General features: G+C 34.8%; 1 protein-coding gene across 1 annotated transcript; it reads right to left on the reverse strand.

Moving 5' to 3' along the window:
* Positions 1-1,316: 1,316 nt before the first annotated feature.
* On the reverse strand, positions 1,317-16,758 carry LOC144359851 (A disintegrin and metalloproteinase with thrombospondin motifs 6-like). Its single transcript, XM_085497762.1, has 28 exons — positions 16,699-16,758; positions 16,422-16,559; positions 16,075-16,220; positions 15,184-15,334; positions 14,555-14,700; positions 14,248-14,331; positions 13,579-13,703; positions 12,866-13,021; positions 12,517-12,651; positions 12,011-12,155; positions 11,619-11,767; positions 11,269-11,420; positions 10,665-10,732; positions 10,450-10,558; positions 9,605-9,741; positions 8,668-8,788; positions 8,323-8,400; positions 7,919-8,076; positions 7,515-7,668; positions 7,186-7,318; positions 6,593-6,797; positions 6,341-6,494; positions 5,313-5,481; positions 4,693-4,778; positions 4,183-4,373; positions 3,733-3,898; positions 2,839-3,008; positions 1,317-1,484 (listed from the first exon to the last, which is right to left on the reverse strand). The coding sequence occupies exons 1-28, from the start codon at positions 16,748-16,750 to the stop codon at positions 1,317-1,319; spliced, it is 3,846 nt and encodes a 1,281-aa protein (XP_085353888.1). The 5' UTR covers positions 16,751-16,758.
* Positions 16,759-17,473: the final 715 nt, after the last annotated feature.

A 17,473-nucleotide genomic window follows, 5' to 3' on the forward strand; every position in this document is an offset into this window, starting at 1 on the left:
CTAATGATTGGTAAAGGTATTGCGGGACATCCGTCGTGTTATCGACATAATTATTCTCAAATATGTGGTCCTTTGTTCACATCGCTCGTTCTTTTTACAGTCAGATGTAATAAAAATTATCTCACGATAATATTTAAATCGTTGACTATAACGAGACGTGTGCTCAGTTATGTCATTTTTCGTTTCATCACAGGATATACGGACATGTACGAGGAAAACCTATTTGAGTGGATACGATACGAGGGATCATCATACACAAACTGGTCTCCATCAAATCCAGTTAACAGTGCGTTAAACAATTGCGTGGTCATCGATTTGAGCGACGGAACATGGATTAATAACCTGTGTCTAGAATCCCTCCCGTATGTGTGTGAGATTACGCCGTTTACAGTGTAGATCGACGTATTTTTTTGTCTTGGAACCCAACTACGTGAGGTACTTGGTTCTGTGATGACGCGCATAAACGCCACCAAGTGGCTATAGCGTCAGTTGTTATGAACCGTGACCAGCCGTATGCAAATCAGTTACAAATAGTACATTAGGATGATATGTAAATCGTTATGATCACTCTAAACCATTTGTTTCAAGGGATAAAGAGATGTACTTTCACTCAATTATTATTTTTCTAATTCTTTTTAGAGAATAATCTAACATGGTTGCGTTTGACTGCCAGTTGTAATGTCAATAAAGTACACTTCTATGCAATTTGACATCAATATATTATAAAATATTATTAATCTTGAGCAATGTTTTTCATGTAGCATCTTGATAAAACTGAAACCTTTGCTTTACTAGCAAACCTAGTTTGATGAAATATTCCAATGCACATGCGTTCTGAATTTATCTATACGTACTGCTAAGTACAAACTCATGAATTTCATGAATCATGAATAATGTAAAGTTATTATTATTATTTTATGATATCATACGCCACTGATTTTATCAAGATGTAATATCAAATAAAACGACTTGAACATTCTTAAAATATCAAAAAGTATTCACATTGTCCCTTGAGTGAGTTCTATGTCTTCAGTCTATATTGTGAACTACACCCCGAAACTCAGATTGCAAGGAAAGAAATCATTATCTGAATTTAAATACCACACCAAATAATATAACCACACACAACGTTGCTTAAATACTATATTTATCTATATTATAGATGTGTATAACTAATACAAGTATATATTGAATGACACTTAAGTCATTGAAACTTGCACACTGTACATCTAATTTATAATTCCACTAGAACTGTTTGTTGATAATATCGTTAGAAAGTTAAGACTGATTTCGTATATTCATGTTCAGACTACTTTCTATGGAGTAATGAATTCGTAAGTTGCATTGAAACTATAGTCCATTTTCCCTTTGATGCGGATAAACTGCAAGACTACCGAGTTGCTCTCTGACGTCCACAGCAAATCTGTGTGCTGACCGCAAAGTGTTTGCATAGACGAGTCGCCATTGTCTTTGAATTCCTTGATCTAGAGCACATTAAAAATGAAATTAATAGCAGAGTATAATGAGTTAAAAATGAGTGGATGTAAGTTTGACTCGTGATAGGATGCGATGTAATCTACTGGTGCCTTATTCTATTTTCTTTGGACTGTACTAAAAACCACAATGAGTGTGTCTGCATCTCCGGTGCGATATGTAAATTTTAAAACATTTAGCACACTTTCAAATGTCCATTCAAGGGTAATGGTCCGTTAATACCGAATTTCGACACATTATATGAGTGATATAAACGAAAAAAATATAGTGTAACTACGTCACTTTCTTAAATAATTCACGTAAAATTCCGAGTCGGCACATTAATTACTATTCTAATGTTTAAAGGTTTACACAAACACTTCATATGTAAATATAAGATTATTTTCTATAATAAATTCATTTTTTTCATGAAATATTACAGACATCGAGATAAGTTGTTCTTCATTTGTAATTCTTTGTTATGTAATATATTTTATGACGTGCGGTATATAATATACATTATACACAGTATGTAATAATATGTTGTAATTATACACCTCATATTCCTAGTAGTCAAACACTGAATTGAACATTTCGATATTTGTTGTACTAGTTTTCTTCGCGACAGAAGCAATCATGTAGTACAGGGGTAATATATCACAATTGTTATTATTATGAACATGAGTGTGAATCACGAAAAATGATATTTATTTTTAATTTTTAAAATGATAAAGAAAGAATGTCGAAATTTGTTAAAAAGGCAATTATCCATATTAAATTTCATATTCCATTCAAACCAATGCAATCTGAATAAATTACAATGTTACTTTTTTTTAGCCGACTTTATTTTCACACACATTGTGTTTTGTTCATACTGGGACAGCATTATCTATACAAATATTGAACATCCAATTTGAAATTTGTTATCTTCAGGTCGACTATTTAAGAAGCATAACCATAAATAACATAGTGGCAAATAACATACGATTCATAAATTATATATTGATTTTGGTAATTGGGTTTTGGTAATTGGGTTGGTTCAAGCAAACCAGTAACTTCAATCGTAATATGGCAATTAGAATATGATTGAGATATGTAAAAATACACAAACATGATATGAACATGTGCGATTTTTGAGGTAAATTATCCACCCAATCAAGTTATATCTATAGCTTTGAATATGGAAGTATCAATTTGATTTCCAAATTAAATATGTATTTGTTAACAATTGGCTGAGTTAGACTAGTTACTCTTGTTTATTTCGGTGGTTAGTGACCTTTAACCCTAACCATGATAACTATTGCATGGACAATTGATATTTTGGTATGTATAATAAAGTGTCAATTTCACTTAAAATATACTCACGTTCAAACGGGTATTGTCACAAGAACTGTCAGGCATGAGGTCCATCATGTCGAAATGGATTTTAATAATCTGACCAATTGAAGCAATAAGTTCGTAAATGCACATTAAACTCCTCCTAATTGCATGTGAGGAAATTGTTCCTGAAGAGTCAGTGCTTAGGTAGTTGCAACCTAATAAATCAAACAGGGTAATTAAAGTTATTTTAAGTATTTAAAAAATGCAATTAAATAGTTATGTGGTAGAAATGCATATGAATAAATACTATATCTCTGTAAACTCACTAATACGATTAAAGTGCTGTTTCAATATTATGATTCCTATGAATATTCTGCCCATGAAACAATACTATTACTTTTCTGAAGACATCGAATAATCTTGTTTCATTTTTAAAAGTGTTCGTATTATAATTTCCCGAGCCAATGATAATGGAAGTATGAAGAAAGCAGTCCATAAGCAGTTATTTCATTTTGAGAGCAAGTGAGATTCTTATAACTTAGACACACATACCTACAATGAAAGTACCACTCTAGGAAAGACAAATTCCCTTAACTCACTGAGTGTATATTGTTTACAAATTTTACTTAATTTAGGTTCGCTTAAATTTATAATTATAATTGTCCATCCATAATTTCAATTTTGTTATCGTTAATTTTTTGGGGATGCTACCTCACAAATCGCATTTTATACATATATTTCAATTGCACAAACACATTTTAGAAATGTGTGAATATCGTGATGCATGTTGTCTTTTATGAAAGTCAATGCTATACCTCCTGTCTTTTCCCATGGGTTTACTTGTTAGTGTCACTTCCTTTAGTATGATTTCCTTTATATCATAGTGGTAGCTATAGCAACCATAATTGGATGTACGTATGTAATGCACATCTCACTCACCTCGGATGCGTCTTGTTCTAGTTTTGAAGCGTCCATGGTAACCATTCCCGCTGATTCCGGCATTGCTATGGAAATGCAAAGCGACTCTGCTTCCATATGCCCTATATACTATGACAGGACCTTGTCCACAGAATCGTCTAATTTTATCAGTATACAAGTCGTGCATCTGTGAATCAAATTTATAATATTGTGTATATGGTTATACAAACAATATTTACATTTGGCAAATATAAATTGGTTCTTGGACACAATTATAAATTGAAACTGACATATATGGGTATAAATAAAATATATAAATATATATTATATTCATAACCAACATAATTTCAGATTCATTATAACATTAGTATTATGAAAGCAATAATAATAATTGTTATTAAATTGATTTATTAATCTATGAATAAATGCAAAAAGGGACAACCAGTGTCTATGTTGTATTATACTTGTTACCTCTACGTAATCGTCAACACAGTCATTCGATTCTTGCAAATCGAAATCTTTGAGTGTTAATATTATTTGTCTGCCAGCAGAAGCGTGGATTTCGAATTCACAGTCTAAGTTGTTGGGGTATTGGTCTGGATAGTTTGGGCTTTGTACATTCCCACGCAGTCCTGATAATATGTGGTTGGTTACACCACAGCCTGTGACACGAATGAAACAAATATAATGTTATTCCAAACAGGGATAGGAATTATATATCTTTTGTAAAACACATTAATTGAAAAGAATTATAGTATTTTTTATCTGCCACCAGCAGTGCTCTTATAATAATATAGTGATTAAATCATAGTGGATGCCATACATGATAAACAGCCAAATAAGGACTTATAACTCAAATATACTCATAATTCATTCTATTTACTTTTTGGAGTAAAGCATGTATTGATTGCAAAGAGAATCAAAATGACGTAATTGCAGAAAACAGTGGCACGTTTCATTTAAACGACCTTATTTGCTCACCTTCTGAATCAAGAGTGTCATATGCGATACGGAACCCTGTCTTCTTCGCCCTATCGTCACTCATAAAAACTACTTTGACTTGGTTACTCGAAGACAACCATGTAAAAGGATTTAGTACACCACAATATGTGTCCGTTTTTCCAGAAATCACGTCAGTCACCTAAAGGGGAGACACGTGTCTAGCGTAAATAACATTCTTTGATAAATCGGTGGTATTTTGTCCTTTGAATGTACATTCAGTTAGGAATTTGCATTGTTGTAGATTTATTGTTGATTGAAATTCTCATTGCGGATAGAGTCTGACAAGAAAGTATTAAGGGCGATTGTACCCGGATGAATGTTGGCCCACAACAGACTTAGCCATGTGGGATATGGATATAGAGTTGCTTCATAAAACGTTGTCTAATACTTAGTAAATGTAATTGAGTGCTGTGAATAGCATGACCTGAATAAAGTGTCTATTGAATTTCTAGAGCAGTTCGGCATGCTTCCTTCTATTCTCCAGAATAAGAACCTAGAAATCTGTTGACTGCAACGTACACGCAGATTACATGCAACGTACATATTGTTTCGTCCTCGTTTGTAATATCGAGAAAAGACAACATTTCCGGATCCCATACCTTGACGTAGTCATGGTTACATGTGGTTTGAAATCAGTAAACGACAATTTAATGATTTTCGCTGTGTCCACAGTAATCATCGTGACACAGTGTGCATTGTTTGGGTACTGGTCAGGATAGTTGGGCGAGATTACGACGCCATAATTCGAGGTCATTGTCTTGTTACAGTCTGTAAAAAAGTGAATGTGTTAATATATAGAAATAGCTGGGTAACACAATTTATGTCCACTATTTTTTCTTCAACCCCAAAAAAGAAAAGGCTCATTTAAGAATGGAAGAATAGGTTATACGAAGAAGTATAAATAAGTGTACGTCGTGGGAGTTTGGCTTTTTTATTATTATTAACAAGTATTCATCGTGACATTAGAAGTTGATAGATCGATTTGTGTTGACAGCCGTCTACTGAGTGACGTGATTATATGTATAAATGAAAGCATCTGTCATGTTGCCAATCAGCACCAAGAGCGACTCACTGTTGCGTGTCAATTAGTAAGATATGTCTACATTAAATGCAATGTGAAAATAATAGTGACAGATTGATAATTCATTGACAATCATTATTCTTGTTGGGGTTCAGTATCGGAAGTCATATTTGACGTATTGAACTTATGCTTGTTTTGTTACTAGACGTCATTGTAAGTGATCTATATAACATCGTTTCTTTTTTTTGTAAAATAGTGAAAGTGATAATTTAGATTACTTTGAGAATAAATGATATTGAAACAATATGATTCATTTGTTTTCCTCCGTGATATGAGACAAAGCTAAGGCTGCTATAATAATTTCATGGCTATACGTGGGTATATTGAGTCGTTATATATGTTGTATTTGATGACGGGGTTTAGTCCCCCACTTTATTTATGACATAGTTGCTTATTCCACGAATTATTATACTAGTGTAGTTATAGTATATAAATATAATATTTCCACTGTTGATAAAACCTGCCCCTAGTAGTGTTAGTACTTTTCCTATAGTGAATAATCAAGTGTTTATGGACGTATTAGTTGCTATATACATGTATACACACCTACGGGCGGCGGAGGACATGTGTCCATCACACAGCTCTCGCCTTCAAGTGGCTTCGTTGATTGGTCACACTGGATGTCCGATACAATCGCATTATCAACAGTTTGACAAGTCACTTCTCTGGTCTTAGTGCCAAGTCCACACGTGGTAGAACACTAAAGCAAATGATGGTTTGTGAACATTTATCAAAAATCGAATGAGAATATATAATTATACAAAAGAGTAGTTTTTAACAAACAAAAAAACATGCTACCTTTGAAAAGGTTCCAGTCACCCAAAGTGGCGGACAATCATTGTCATTGCAACCCTCCGAGTCTGTCGGCTTATTTCCGTCACAGTTGTCAACGGTGACGACCTCGAATACTTGAGGTTCGTTCTCGATAACACACGTAATAACACGCGACCTCGTTCCACCGCCACAAGTCACGTCGCAGTACGACCAATCACCGACTGTCCACCTAATGGCGAAAGTTTGTGTCAGATATCAGTATACTATAAATGTAAAATGAGAACATAAACATATGCAATGTTCACACAGAAAATTATACATCACCCTCCAAATGAAGATCAGAGTAATTCGAGCTATTGAATAACACAGAACGTAGATTTAAATAAACATTTCCAATAAGTCGCGCCCTCCAGCGGTGAAGTAGACCTTGTCTGGTTATATAGTTGTAGTCGCCATTTAAAATACAGCAATCTGGAAATATTACTTGTTAATGACAGACATTCTCAAATCAAAATAATAGAAAAGTTGTTTCAGCCACTCACGCCAGAGAAGCGTTCGTCACAAGAGGGCGCGACTTGTTGGATCGATGTAAAATACAGATGGTATACAGTACTTACGATGCTGGACAGTTGTGCACATTACAAGTGACAGGTTGGGAATTATCCGGTTTACTGTTTTCGTCACAAAATGCGAAATCGACCTCTGTGTCATCGTCATCACGAGTACATCGCAAAATGTATTGTTTATATCCTATACAGAACAGATAGACATAAGTAAGTTCTAGCATTTAGAAAGGGAATTGAGATAATAATATTTAGGTAGTCTGAATAGTATACCCCGAATGTTTTTCAAAGGATATTTTGGTATACATATTTAATTATATCAACATAAGATATTTAAAGAATGACTTAACAGCATCTACTTCATTGACGCACAGTAGCCTTACCTGTTCCACATGATTTACTGCAAACACCAAGCGCAACGTCCCAACTGAAGGTGACTGTATTGACCTCATTCTGGTCATTCAATGGAACGTAATACTCATAGCTGACATCCGGGGCAACACCGGCGTATTGCTCATCACTAAATCGTCGATAAACCTACAAACAATGGACGCAAGCAAGAGTTAGTAGGTATTTCAAATCAATAAATGATATTATAATTGAATGGTTTAATAAATAAACATGTTACTAAAATGTTACACCGGAGTGTAATATACGCATAAGTTATTATTATCTTTTTATTCAGTATTTTGATGATTGTTTTACCATAACTTCAGAAGTTAGCATATTCAGTTAAGAGTTTTGATGCGATTGCTTTTAAACTGTGAAATTAAATATGTCTCCTAACCTGCATATTAATATCAACATTCGTGGGACCTGCAATAGTCAATGTTTCCAACGTAGAGGAGCTCTCCAAGTGAAACGCTGTCGTACCATAGTTGTATATGCCACTTGATGCCAGTCGTCCATTTCCACTGAATACGTAAGTACCTTCGATCTTTGCGGCTATAAACATCAAATATGTTTTGAATTTTATTAAATATTATAATAAATTTTATTGTGGTAGATATAGTATAGTATGTCAATGGCAATCGAATACACGAAGTTATCCAAATATGCTACATAATTTCACATGATTGTAAATACGCACAATGTAACGAAAATTATATCATTTTCATATAATATTTGACATATGAGCTACACAACAATATTTTTATATTGTAATACGTAATTAAGTATTACTCAACTCACCGATATGACAGTATCGGTTAGTATCCATAACTGTAATCGATGTGGCACCAGCTGGTATTGTAACAAACGTTACATATACTGAAAATACATGTACATATATGTCATTCATAGTGTATGTATTGTTTTAGTTCTAGATATATGACGTAATGCTCTACTTATATAATGCAAGAAGAATTGCGTCTTAATTAGTTAGTCAATAATACCATTTAGAAACACACATTCCATTACGTCCAATGCCGGAACGTCGAACGATTCCTATCCTTAAAACGTCTGAAAAATCGTCATAATATAAAGTACAACTTCCTTCTCTTCAAACGAAAGGTTTCCGTTTTTAATATACAGTACCTGCTTTTTGCCCGTCTCTGTATTCACCCGACTCGACTTTGCATGACGTCCCATTTCCGTCACAGACGCCGCACCGATCAAAGATTCCTTCTGAATCCAGTATACCATTGCATCCAAATGTCTAAATTAGTTAAAGAATTGACCATTAGAAACTCGTAGGGGTGACAAGGATTCAAAACAAATTGCACAGAAAACAATTATAGGAAAAAGTCATGCAGGGATTAATATCAAGCACGTCTAAATCTTAGGGGGGGGGTATTTGACACAGTAGAAAAAATACAGCAAATTAATCATGGAAACAAAAACATTGCACAAAATAAAGTGAAGGACAAAACTATTTTGCACAGTTTCCCCTCCATCAACCCTCCAAGCGTTATCTCAGTAGTGGCAAACAAAACAAGTATGGACAGGGGCATGTATAAATCAAGTATATCTGTCAACAGCAGAATGTATGAACAATTATTATAATGCATGCATTCGAAACTAATTGTTTCAACAAGTAGTTTGTAAGCTGATAAAGCTCTCCTGTACTACTGTGTTGGCGAGCAGTACAGTAGAAAAGTACAGAGAAAATATTACGTATATTACAATCAAAGGAAACTGTGTAGAGCTTTCGTTTAAATACGGAACATACACAATTATTGGTGTTTTATAAAAACAAATATCTCAAAAATCCGCTCAGAAGTTTTTATGAGATATTGCTTACGCAGGATAATGAGTATTGCTTATACAAGGCGAGATGAAAAATAGTATGCAAATTTACTTCTTAATATGCACGCGCATTATCAATATTTCTCTTAGGTGCTTCGTACGCACAAGGGAACTAATATTGTACACATTTGATTGCATTTTACCTGAAGAAACCCAATAGCATTTCGTACCGAATGTTAATCACAAACATTGAATAATCTCACTGAGTTGTTATATATGTACATACCACACACTCTCCACTCAGGCACAACTTGTTCTGCATTGAGTTGCCATATGAACAGCGTGTTCCGTCAATAAATTGCCCGAAATTCATATAGAAAGCAGAAGAGGCAAGGCAGCTATGACGACAAAAGTCTCCGGTCTCTAAAACAATTGCAATATGATATATACTTAAAAGTTTAGACAGTGGGACAGTGGAAAAACGTGGTGAAAATTGATCTGTGGTTCACACATGCTCTATAAGTTACTAAGCATACCACAATAACAATCACCAGGAAGATTAGCTGTAAGCGAATATAAGACAAGGCAATGTTCGTCTACGGGGTTGCCCTTGCGTCAATTTTCCTATTATGCTTTTTTTTTTAACTCTTTCGACTATTGAAAACACCGTTTTTTTAGACTTTTAGTCACGCGAACGCCCTGTGAATTGCACAGGGCGTTCGTAACGCTGTAATAAGCTAGACTATTGCGTCCCGGTTTTTATTCACATGCCTTTGTATTCCATCTACGAATAATTATAACCACAGAAACGGTTTCGGTAACAAACTATATAGGCCGTTGTATACATATGATTTATTAGTAACTTTCATAGAATGTCTTTATGGTGTTCGAATTATCCTGCAATCACTCACAACTTGTCAATTGTGTCATGAAAAAGTTCGACTACCAATCCCTATTTTATCCATGGTTCCCAGGAGTCATTGGCAGACCATCTGGAGCGATGTATGGGTTGGAATATGTACTGATCTCAAAGTATACAGTTAAGATAATGGTTTTGTTTTCTCACTATCAACCCTCAGCGGTTCAGATAGTGTAACACAGCTGGTCTGAACATATCTAGTTTATATTTACCTATTGCAGGATAATACGATTCCCAATTGTACAGGTTCCCATATATCGGAACACTGTCATATTCCGAACATTGTTCGGAAGCAAACTGGCTTTGTGGAGTGGAGCATTCCTGAAATGAAAATAAGTATATTGTCAGAGTAGGTGGTTTCGTAGAACGTTACGAGAAAAGTAAATAAAAATCAAGAAGAGCAGAATGGGAGTGGATGAGGAAGTACTAACCTGCATATTGCACATTTGATACATAACATCAATACCTTGGCAAGGCAAGCCGCCGTAAGCTGGTCTAAAAAGTAAATAGAACATTGTTATGGAAAGATTCAGCATTTGACATATATCCAACCGTTGATTTGTTACTAATATTGTAACCCAGTCTAGCTCATTCAGTTGTTATTATAACTCAGTTTCACTCATTCAGTTGTCATTGTAACTCAGTTTCACTCATTCAGTTGTCAATGTAATTCCGTCTCACTATGCTGTCATTGTAACTCAGTCTAACTCATTCAGTTGTCATTGTAACTCAGTCTCACTCATTCAGTTGTCATTGTAACTCAGTCTCACTAATTCAGTTGTCATTGAAACTCAGTCTCAGTCATTCAGTTGTCATGTAACTCAGTCTCACTCATTCAGTTGGCATTGTAACTCAGTCTCACTCATATAGTTGTTCTTGTATCTTAGTAGTCTCACTTATTATGTTGTCATTGTACCTCAGACTAACTCATTCAGTTGTCATTGCAACTTAGTCTCACTCATTCAGTTGTTTCACCGAAACCTGTGTCATTGTAACTTAGTCCCACCAAACCACGTGTCACTGAAACTTACACAGGGTTGTCGCAGTATCTTCTTCTAGACTGAACACCGCCACCACAGGTCCTCGAACATTCAGAGAACGCCTCCTCCCAATCCGAAAATCCACCATCAACGGCATCGGGGCCATCGTCTCCGTATTCAACACACGTGGCGTGCATACACCACTATGGTGGTAGAATAAATGAAATTAGGAAACAACTGATTTATTATTTTCAAATAAATGTGTACAGGATTACATTCTGAAGAAAACATAAACTTATCTATATTTATATAGTTACGTTTTAGAAAGTATGTTGTATACGTATGTTGTAACAAATGCAACCCCACAAAATATAGCTTTATGTTGCTTATTTTGATCTAACCAGGAGAAACGATGTAGTGAAGTTGTGTTTGTTGTATTTGTACTTGCCATTCCATCTCCACAGTGCGTTCCGTCCATTTTAGGGGTGGATTTGGAGATGCAGGAGACGCTTCCCTCACTAAGGCGGCACCAGACAGAGTCACAATCACTCTATAAATTGGCAATACAGGCGATTTATAAGTTACATAGCAAAATACTAAAAAAAACGAATTATGAATTGAAATACAATAATTTGCTAATCTATTGCACGAATAGAGATATTACCCAACAGCCTAATTCAAAAAGATCAGTCGGCAAACTTGAAATCTAGTGATCTAGGGGAGATAATATCTAAATGGTCATTTGAAATATCAGATAGTATACTAATTGATAATAACAGTTCAACTTGCTTACCTGTTTTTGAATACAGGAAGATGCACCACTACCGTACATCAACTGGCATTGTTGATCAGCATTATATAGTTGACCCGGATACATATCTGATTGGAAATTGATCACATTGCCTTCAAAGGGATTGTCATCTAGACATGACGCTCCACTGAATAATATAAAATATTAAGAACTAAATTTCTACACTTAAAGGTTTAAAGTACTCTGATTTTCAATATGCAGAATATGAACGTGTCTGAACATGATCGAATTACTAAACTCGGAGTGTGTTCAATATATGGATCCCAAGCATTTGTTTACTTAAAAGCACGAAATTAATGCTTTATCTCTTTGAATATATATTATCGTGTTTGATTTGTTGATGACGAACAAACATAATATTATGGGGTATTTAATGATGTTAACTGGAAATGTTTGACATAATAAAAGCAAAATACAATCGTTTATTGAAAGGTTCATACGTATATAGTGATTGTAAGTACTGTACGATAGTGATAAAATCAACGTACCGTAGAAAATAATCGAAGTAGATAGCGCTACATGCAGACCATGCGAATATGCCATTTCCTGATGCCAACTGACTTGCCATAATGTTTTGGTTATTGGGACATTCATTGCTATGGCCATCGTGCGACATACCCAGGCTGCAGTGTTGGATTGACGGAAAGTTTATAAAATAATGTGATTGAAACAATAATTAACAACAAATCTGTTTTTCTATATTCGATTGTTTTGAAAATATACCGACGTGTTTGTTTTCGCATATGTTGTAGCCAAGAAAGACGCCCTCATCTATTTGTCTGATCCATAAATACGAAATACAAAATGGACACAGATGCAAAAACAAATAAAACTTACTTATGTCCAATTTCGTGGGTTATGGTGAATGCAGTGCCTAACCCTGTGTCTTCGTTGATATTACATTGTAAAAATGGTTCACAGCACCCACTCACAGCAGCCAGACCAAGTAAATTACTACCGGTTTCTGATTCAAAATCAGTTGTAAGGTCATGTCTAAAAGGGATATGAATATTACTAAGACGAGCAATAAGACATCTGTAGTTCGAGCCTCGACGTAAGTAAAGGCCGTCATTACAAAATATGAATACGTTACCATGACAAAACATTAAAACTAATTTCTACTACAAATAGCCTACAAACTTACGTCCTATATAAATTCAAGGTGAAAAATTGTCATTGCGTTTCTAGAGTCGAATGTTATTGTTGAAAAAAAATCACACTCCTTATCTATCCACGCAGCTTAAGGACCTGGGAATTTGTTTTTCTTACACGCTGCACACTGACTTCGTGCTCTGATAAATTTTAAATTTTGCGAAATTTATTTGACTAATTACACCTTATTCGGTTGAGTAACATGCATGTGACTACCATATGGTATATTTCACTGCCACGCCATCAAATACCTGTAAAGTCCAGTTATTGGATACATCTATATTCAACATGAACGCATCAGTGTCTTTCTTAATTTAAAGTTGGGTTAACCTCGAGAACATGTTGTGCAATCGCAGTACTATGTACTTAATGTGTAAAACGCGAAAATGAATATTAACCTGGTTAGAAGAACGGCGTCATCAAAATGCTGAGGATCGTTATCGTCCCCAGTGTTCATGGATTGTTGCCAAGTACAGAAAGAATTGAGAGTCATTCCAGCATCTTCGCTTACATCTAACTGGGTCTGTACAGATAAGAGCAAAAAGTATAATACAATGGGCTACTTTCAGTAAGGGCTATTCACAGTCGGTGCAACTTATTAAAGAAGCAATTTGAAAATGTAATATCGTTGTTTGATATGAATAAATACATTGGACTAAGATATAACATCACCTGAAAACTCTTCTATCACGTATCTGAGGTTTCGTTCGATGAAACGTTGGTATGTACAGTAACAATCAATGTACATGTGTATTTGAGTTTTGTATCTAACAAACACTGATGTGTGTCTTGCAAACGCAGTGTATTTATTGATGATAAATCTTAATGCGATTTGGTCTACAGTACGGAATGTCGAACTACAATATTAGAGCATACATCTATATAGTAGCTGCTGACAAACATAGAAATAAATAACATCGAATAGTTATCTCAATATTATGTATTTTTATTAGCATTTTCATAACGCATTTATTAATTCATAAACTCAGAATAGAAAATAGTTCTAAGCAATTAAATTAAACAATCAATGATGTGCATCAACTACGATACATATATAACGAGCTTACCTCAGAAGTCTCAAGAATTATCAATCTTGTCAGGTGGACGGGTAACTCTGTACCAAGAGAGCTATCTAAGAACAGACCAGCCACCTAAATCAATTAGAAGTGTGTTACCTTTAGCGTTCTCACTGCACGATAATCTCCATGCCAATGTGACTAATGTCCTAATATTGTTATCTATATCGTATCTAACATGATTCAAAACAATTTTTCAGTAAATATATTCGTTATATCCTCACGTGTCTATAACAATTGTTTCAGTCACATGACATTTACAATTTTATTAGGAGAACGGTACATAGTTTGCACTTACAATGTTCATTAAAGTCAATACGTATTGTTCTAATGCACTCCCATGGAAAGAGTACATTTCACTGTCTGCAACGACCAACAACTCCAAATGTTTTGGTGAATTACGAGAAACCTGTCTACGTTGGATGTCCATTACTATATTCTTCTCTGAGTAACAAAAACAATCAATAAGCGTTACATCTAATAGTTGTATATATCCCAAAGCTCCACAGCTATCCAGCGTCTCATTCGTACTGCATAGTATTATGATTCAATAATATGTTTACTATGATGATATGATGTAAATCCAATACCGAAAATCACTATACAACAGGTAGTATGTAATTATGTAATAAAAATATTAGTTGCTTTATGGCAATGTTTGGTAAACAAAAATTATTAGTAAAGTAGTTACAAGGTGAAATCCGGCAAAAGGAAAATTCGATAAAAGAGCAGGTAATGGATCTCAGCGCCGCCATTTTTTAAGGCATGAATGGAACAATATATGCGAAATGAGAATTACCATAAAGAGTAGAAACAATTTGAGAATCGAGAGTTGTAAACGGGATGAAAGCTGCATGTTATTGATGCCATGTGTAATGTACAGGTAATCTATTTCCGTTGTACGTGCGCTGAATCTTTAATACTTACCAACAGTACCCATAGTGCCACAGAAGTCACCATGACTATCTCGTTTAAATACGACATGTCTATTGCTGACGCCCCGGCGCATGCGTGAATGAACTTTCTGCCGCAATGGTTGGACGATCAAGTCGTGGGAACCGTGTTTTATAACACCGCTCTAAAACACAAAATACTTATAAGTTAACTAATTGCACATATGTTTGTTTGTTTTTTTCCTTTGGAGGGTGAGATTTTCCTGTGTGTGTGTTGTTTTCGAGATATGTTTTATGTGTGCTCGGAAAAATTGGAAATGGTCAGTGTAAACGTGTTAAAGTTTGAGTAATGTGTTGCGCCTTTTGTCTTTAGTTCATTATTTTATTTTTGACTCGCTAAATGATTTGACTTATTCAAGGCAGGAAAGGCCTAAATGCAATATTCGTATCAATATAATGCAACAGTTTAGGTGGATATATAGAGACGTCGTAACTATCAACATTGTTGACAGACCGCAACAGCGCAATATCCATCATCCAGTACAATGTGACGAAATTTGAGTGGTTCATATACAAATATGTAACCTGGGACTACACGTAATCACCTGTAAACACGTGGTTTGTCTACTACAAGACAAGTTTGAATAAAACCTTGTAACCTAGTTCTTTATTTCTCAATACTCAGAGCTGCTCTATAGTATAACCAAATATTCTTGATTAACTATGTTCCATTTTCTATAACTCTCTCAAACTAAGTTAGCATCTATCTGTGTATTCATGTGGTATGACTCAATGGTCAATGTGTATTTATGTAGAATTCGAACTGTCATACAGATTATAAGTACAATGGCACAAGTAATATATATTTCAATGCACAATTGTGCATGCTTATTGTGTTAAAACTTGTATGTATCTTTATGCTCACCATTCCATCAGACATGCAGAGAGCTACACTTGAAAGATTTGATCCATGGACATCACCATGGTAGCAAGAATGATCTGTAGGAAGGTTGTGTGATACAGATCCATCTCGTCCGAATCGCTGAACCAGAAATCCGGGAGCCAGAAGATCTACAACATGAAAAGATAAACACTATGGAATCAATCGACGTTAGTAATTCTTAAGAAAAGTAAACTACCCACTAGTACCACATACATATAACACTGAGCGATGACTTTAGTGAGGTTAGTGAGCATCAAGCATAAAATTTCGAATATTAATTCGAGGTGTTTGGTGACATCGTCTTACAATACACAGTACGCATAACTTACCTGTGTTCTTCTTCAGATGCAGTTGTAGGGATTCTCCAAATGCATCAAACGTCAAGTGCAGATGGTCGCCACGTTTACCGTCATGGAAGTTGTTGGTGATGTCTATCTCCGATGGTGTTGTTATTTCATAAGCAGGAGCTACAGAAAATACAGTATAAAATTCGTCAGATCGAAACTGAATGTTGTTTGGAAATACAGCAGTCATTCTTGGTAACTGACAACTGAACCTAGAATGGTATAGTATGAGGATAAAATACAAGCCGATATTATGTATTACCTTCATCTGGCGAGGACACTCCGAAATGATATTTGAGCTCGTCTTCAGTCATGGTCAAATGAATCTATCAATAAATGCATGCTCTCATTTATTATGTTGTTCATTTTGTAAATAAAAATATGTTTAACATGTGTTAACTTAGACCGTTTTGACGCAGTGTGTCCCAACTAAATAATTATGGTAATTTTATTTAGACCAAAAAATATGAATAGCAAAAAATTATATTTAATATCTTTTTGAATACGCATTGAATTCGTGGTTGTGTGGAGTATACAGAATTCGGATGTGAGACATTGTGATATATAAATGTATCGATGAACTTAATCATAAATCATAGCCCAATGAGGACGTGTTTTTGATCACACAATCATGACTCAAAGAAAGTGTACAGTTGTTATAGTCTATACCTTTTTGTGGGCAAATAAAGATTCTATTCTGTATTATGGATGTATTTTTAGATATGATATATCGTTCTCTATGGTTGGAAATGTGTAGATAGTATTGGAAGAGAATGAGGCCTTTTATTGTGAACCACTGTTTATCGCGTATATTTAATTTATTTTAATTTTCAAATATGAGATACGAGGAGAGTTCAGAAGCAGTGGTAGACAAGTCATTATGCGTAAAAATTACCATGGGAGAGATAAGTGTTGGGTGTAGCCCGATGTCCCGTGGTGTTAACTACTTATACACTATGTTTTTACTTAATTTGAAGTACTATGCAAGATTTTTTATTCAAGAAATCATTCTCTAACTAAATTCCACTATCTGATTG

The sequence above is a fragment of the Saccoglossus kowalevskii genome, chromosome 1 (genome assembly GCF_978046115.1).
Source record: "Saccoglossus kowalevskii chromosome 1, keSacKowa6.1, whole genome shotgun sequence".
In the NCBI taxonomy this organism is placed as follows: domain Eukaryota; kingdom Metazoa; phylum Hemichordata; class Enteropneusta; family Harrimaniidae; genus Saccoglossus; species Saccoglossus kowalevskii.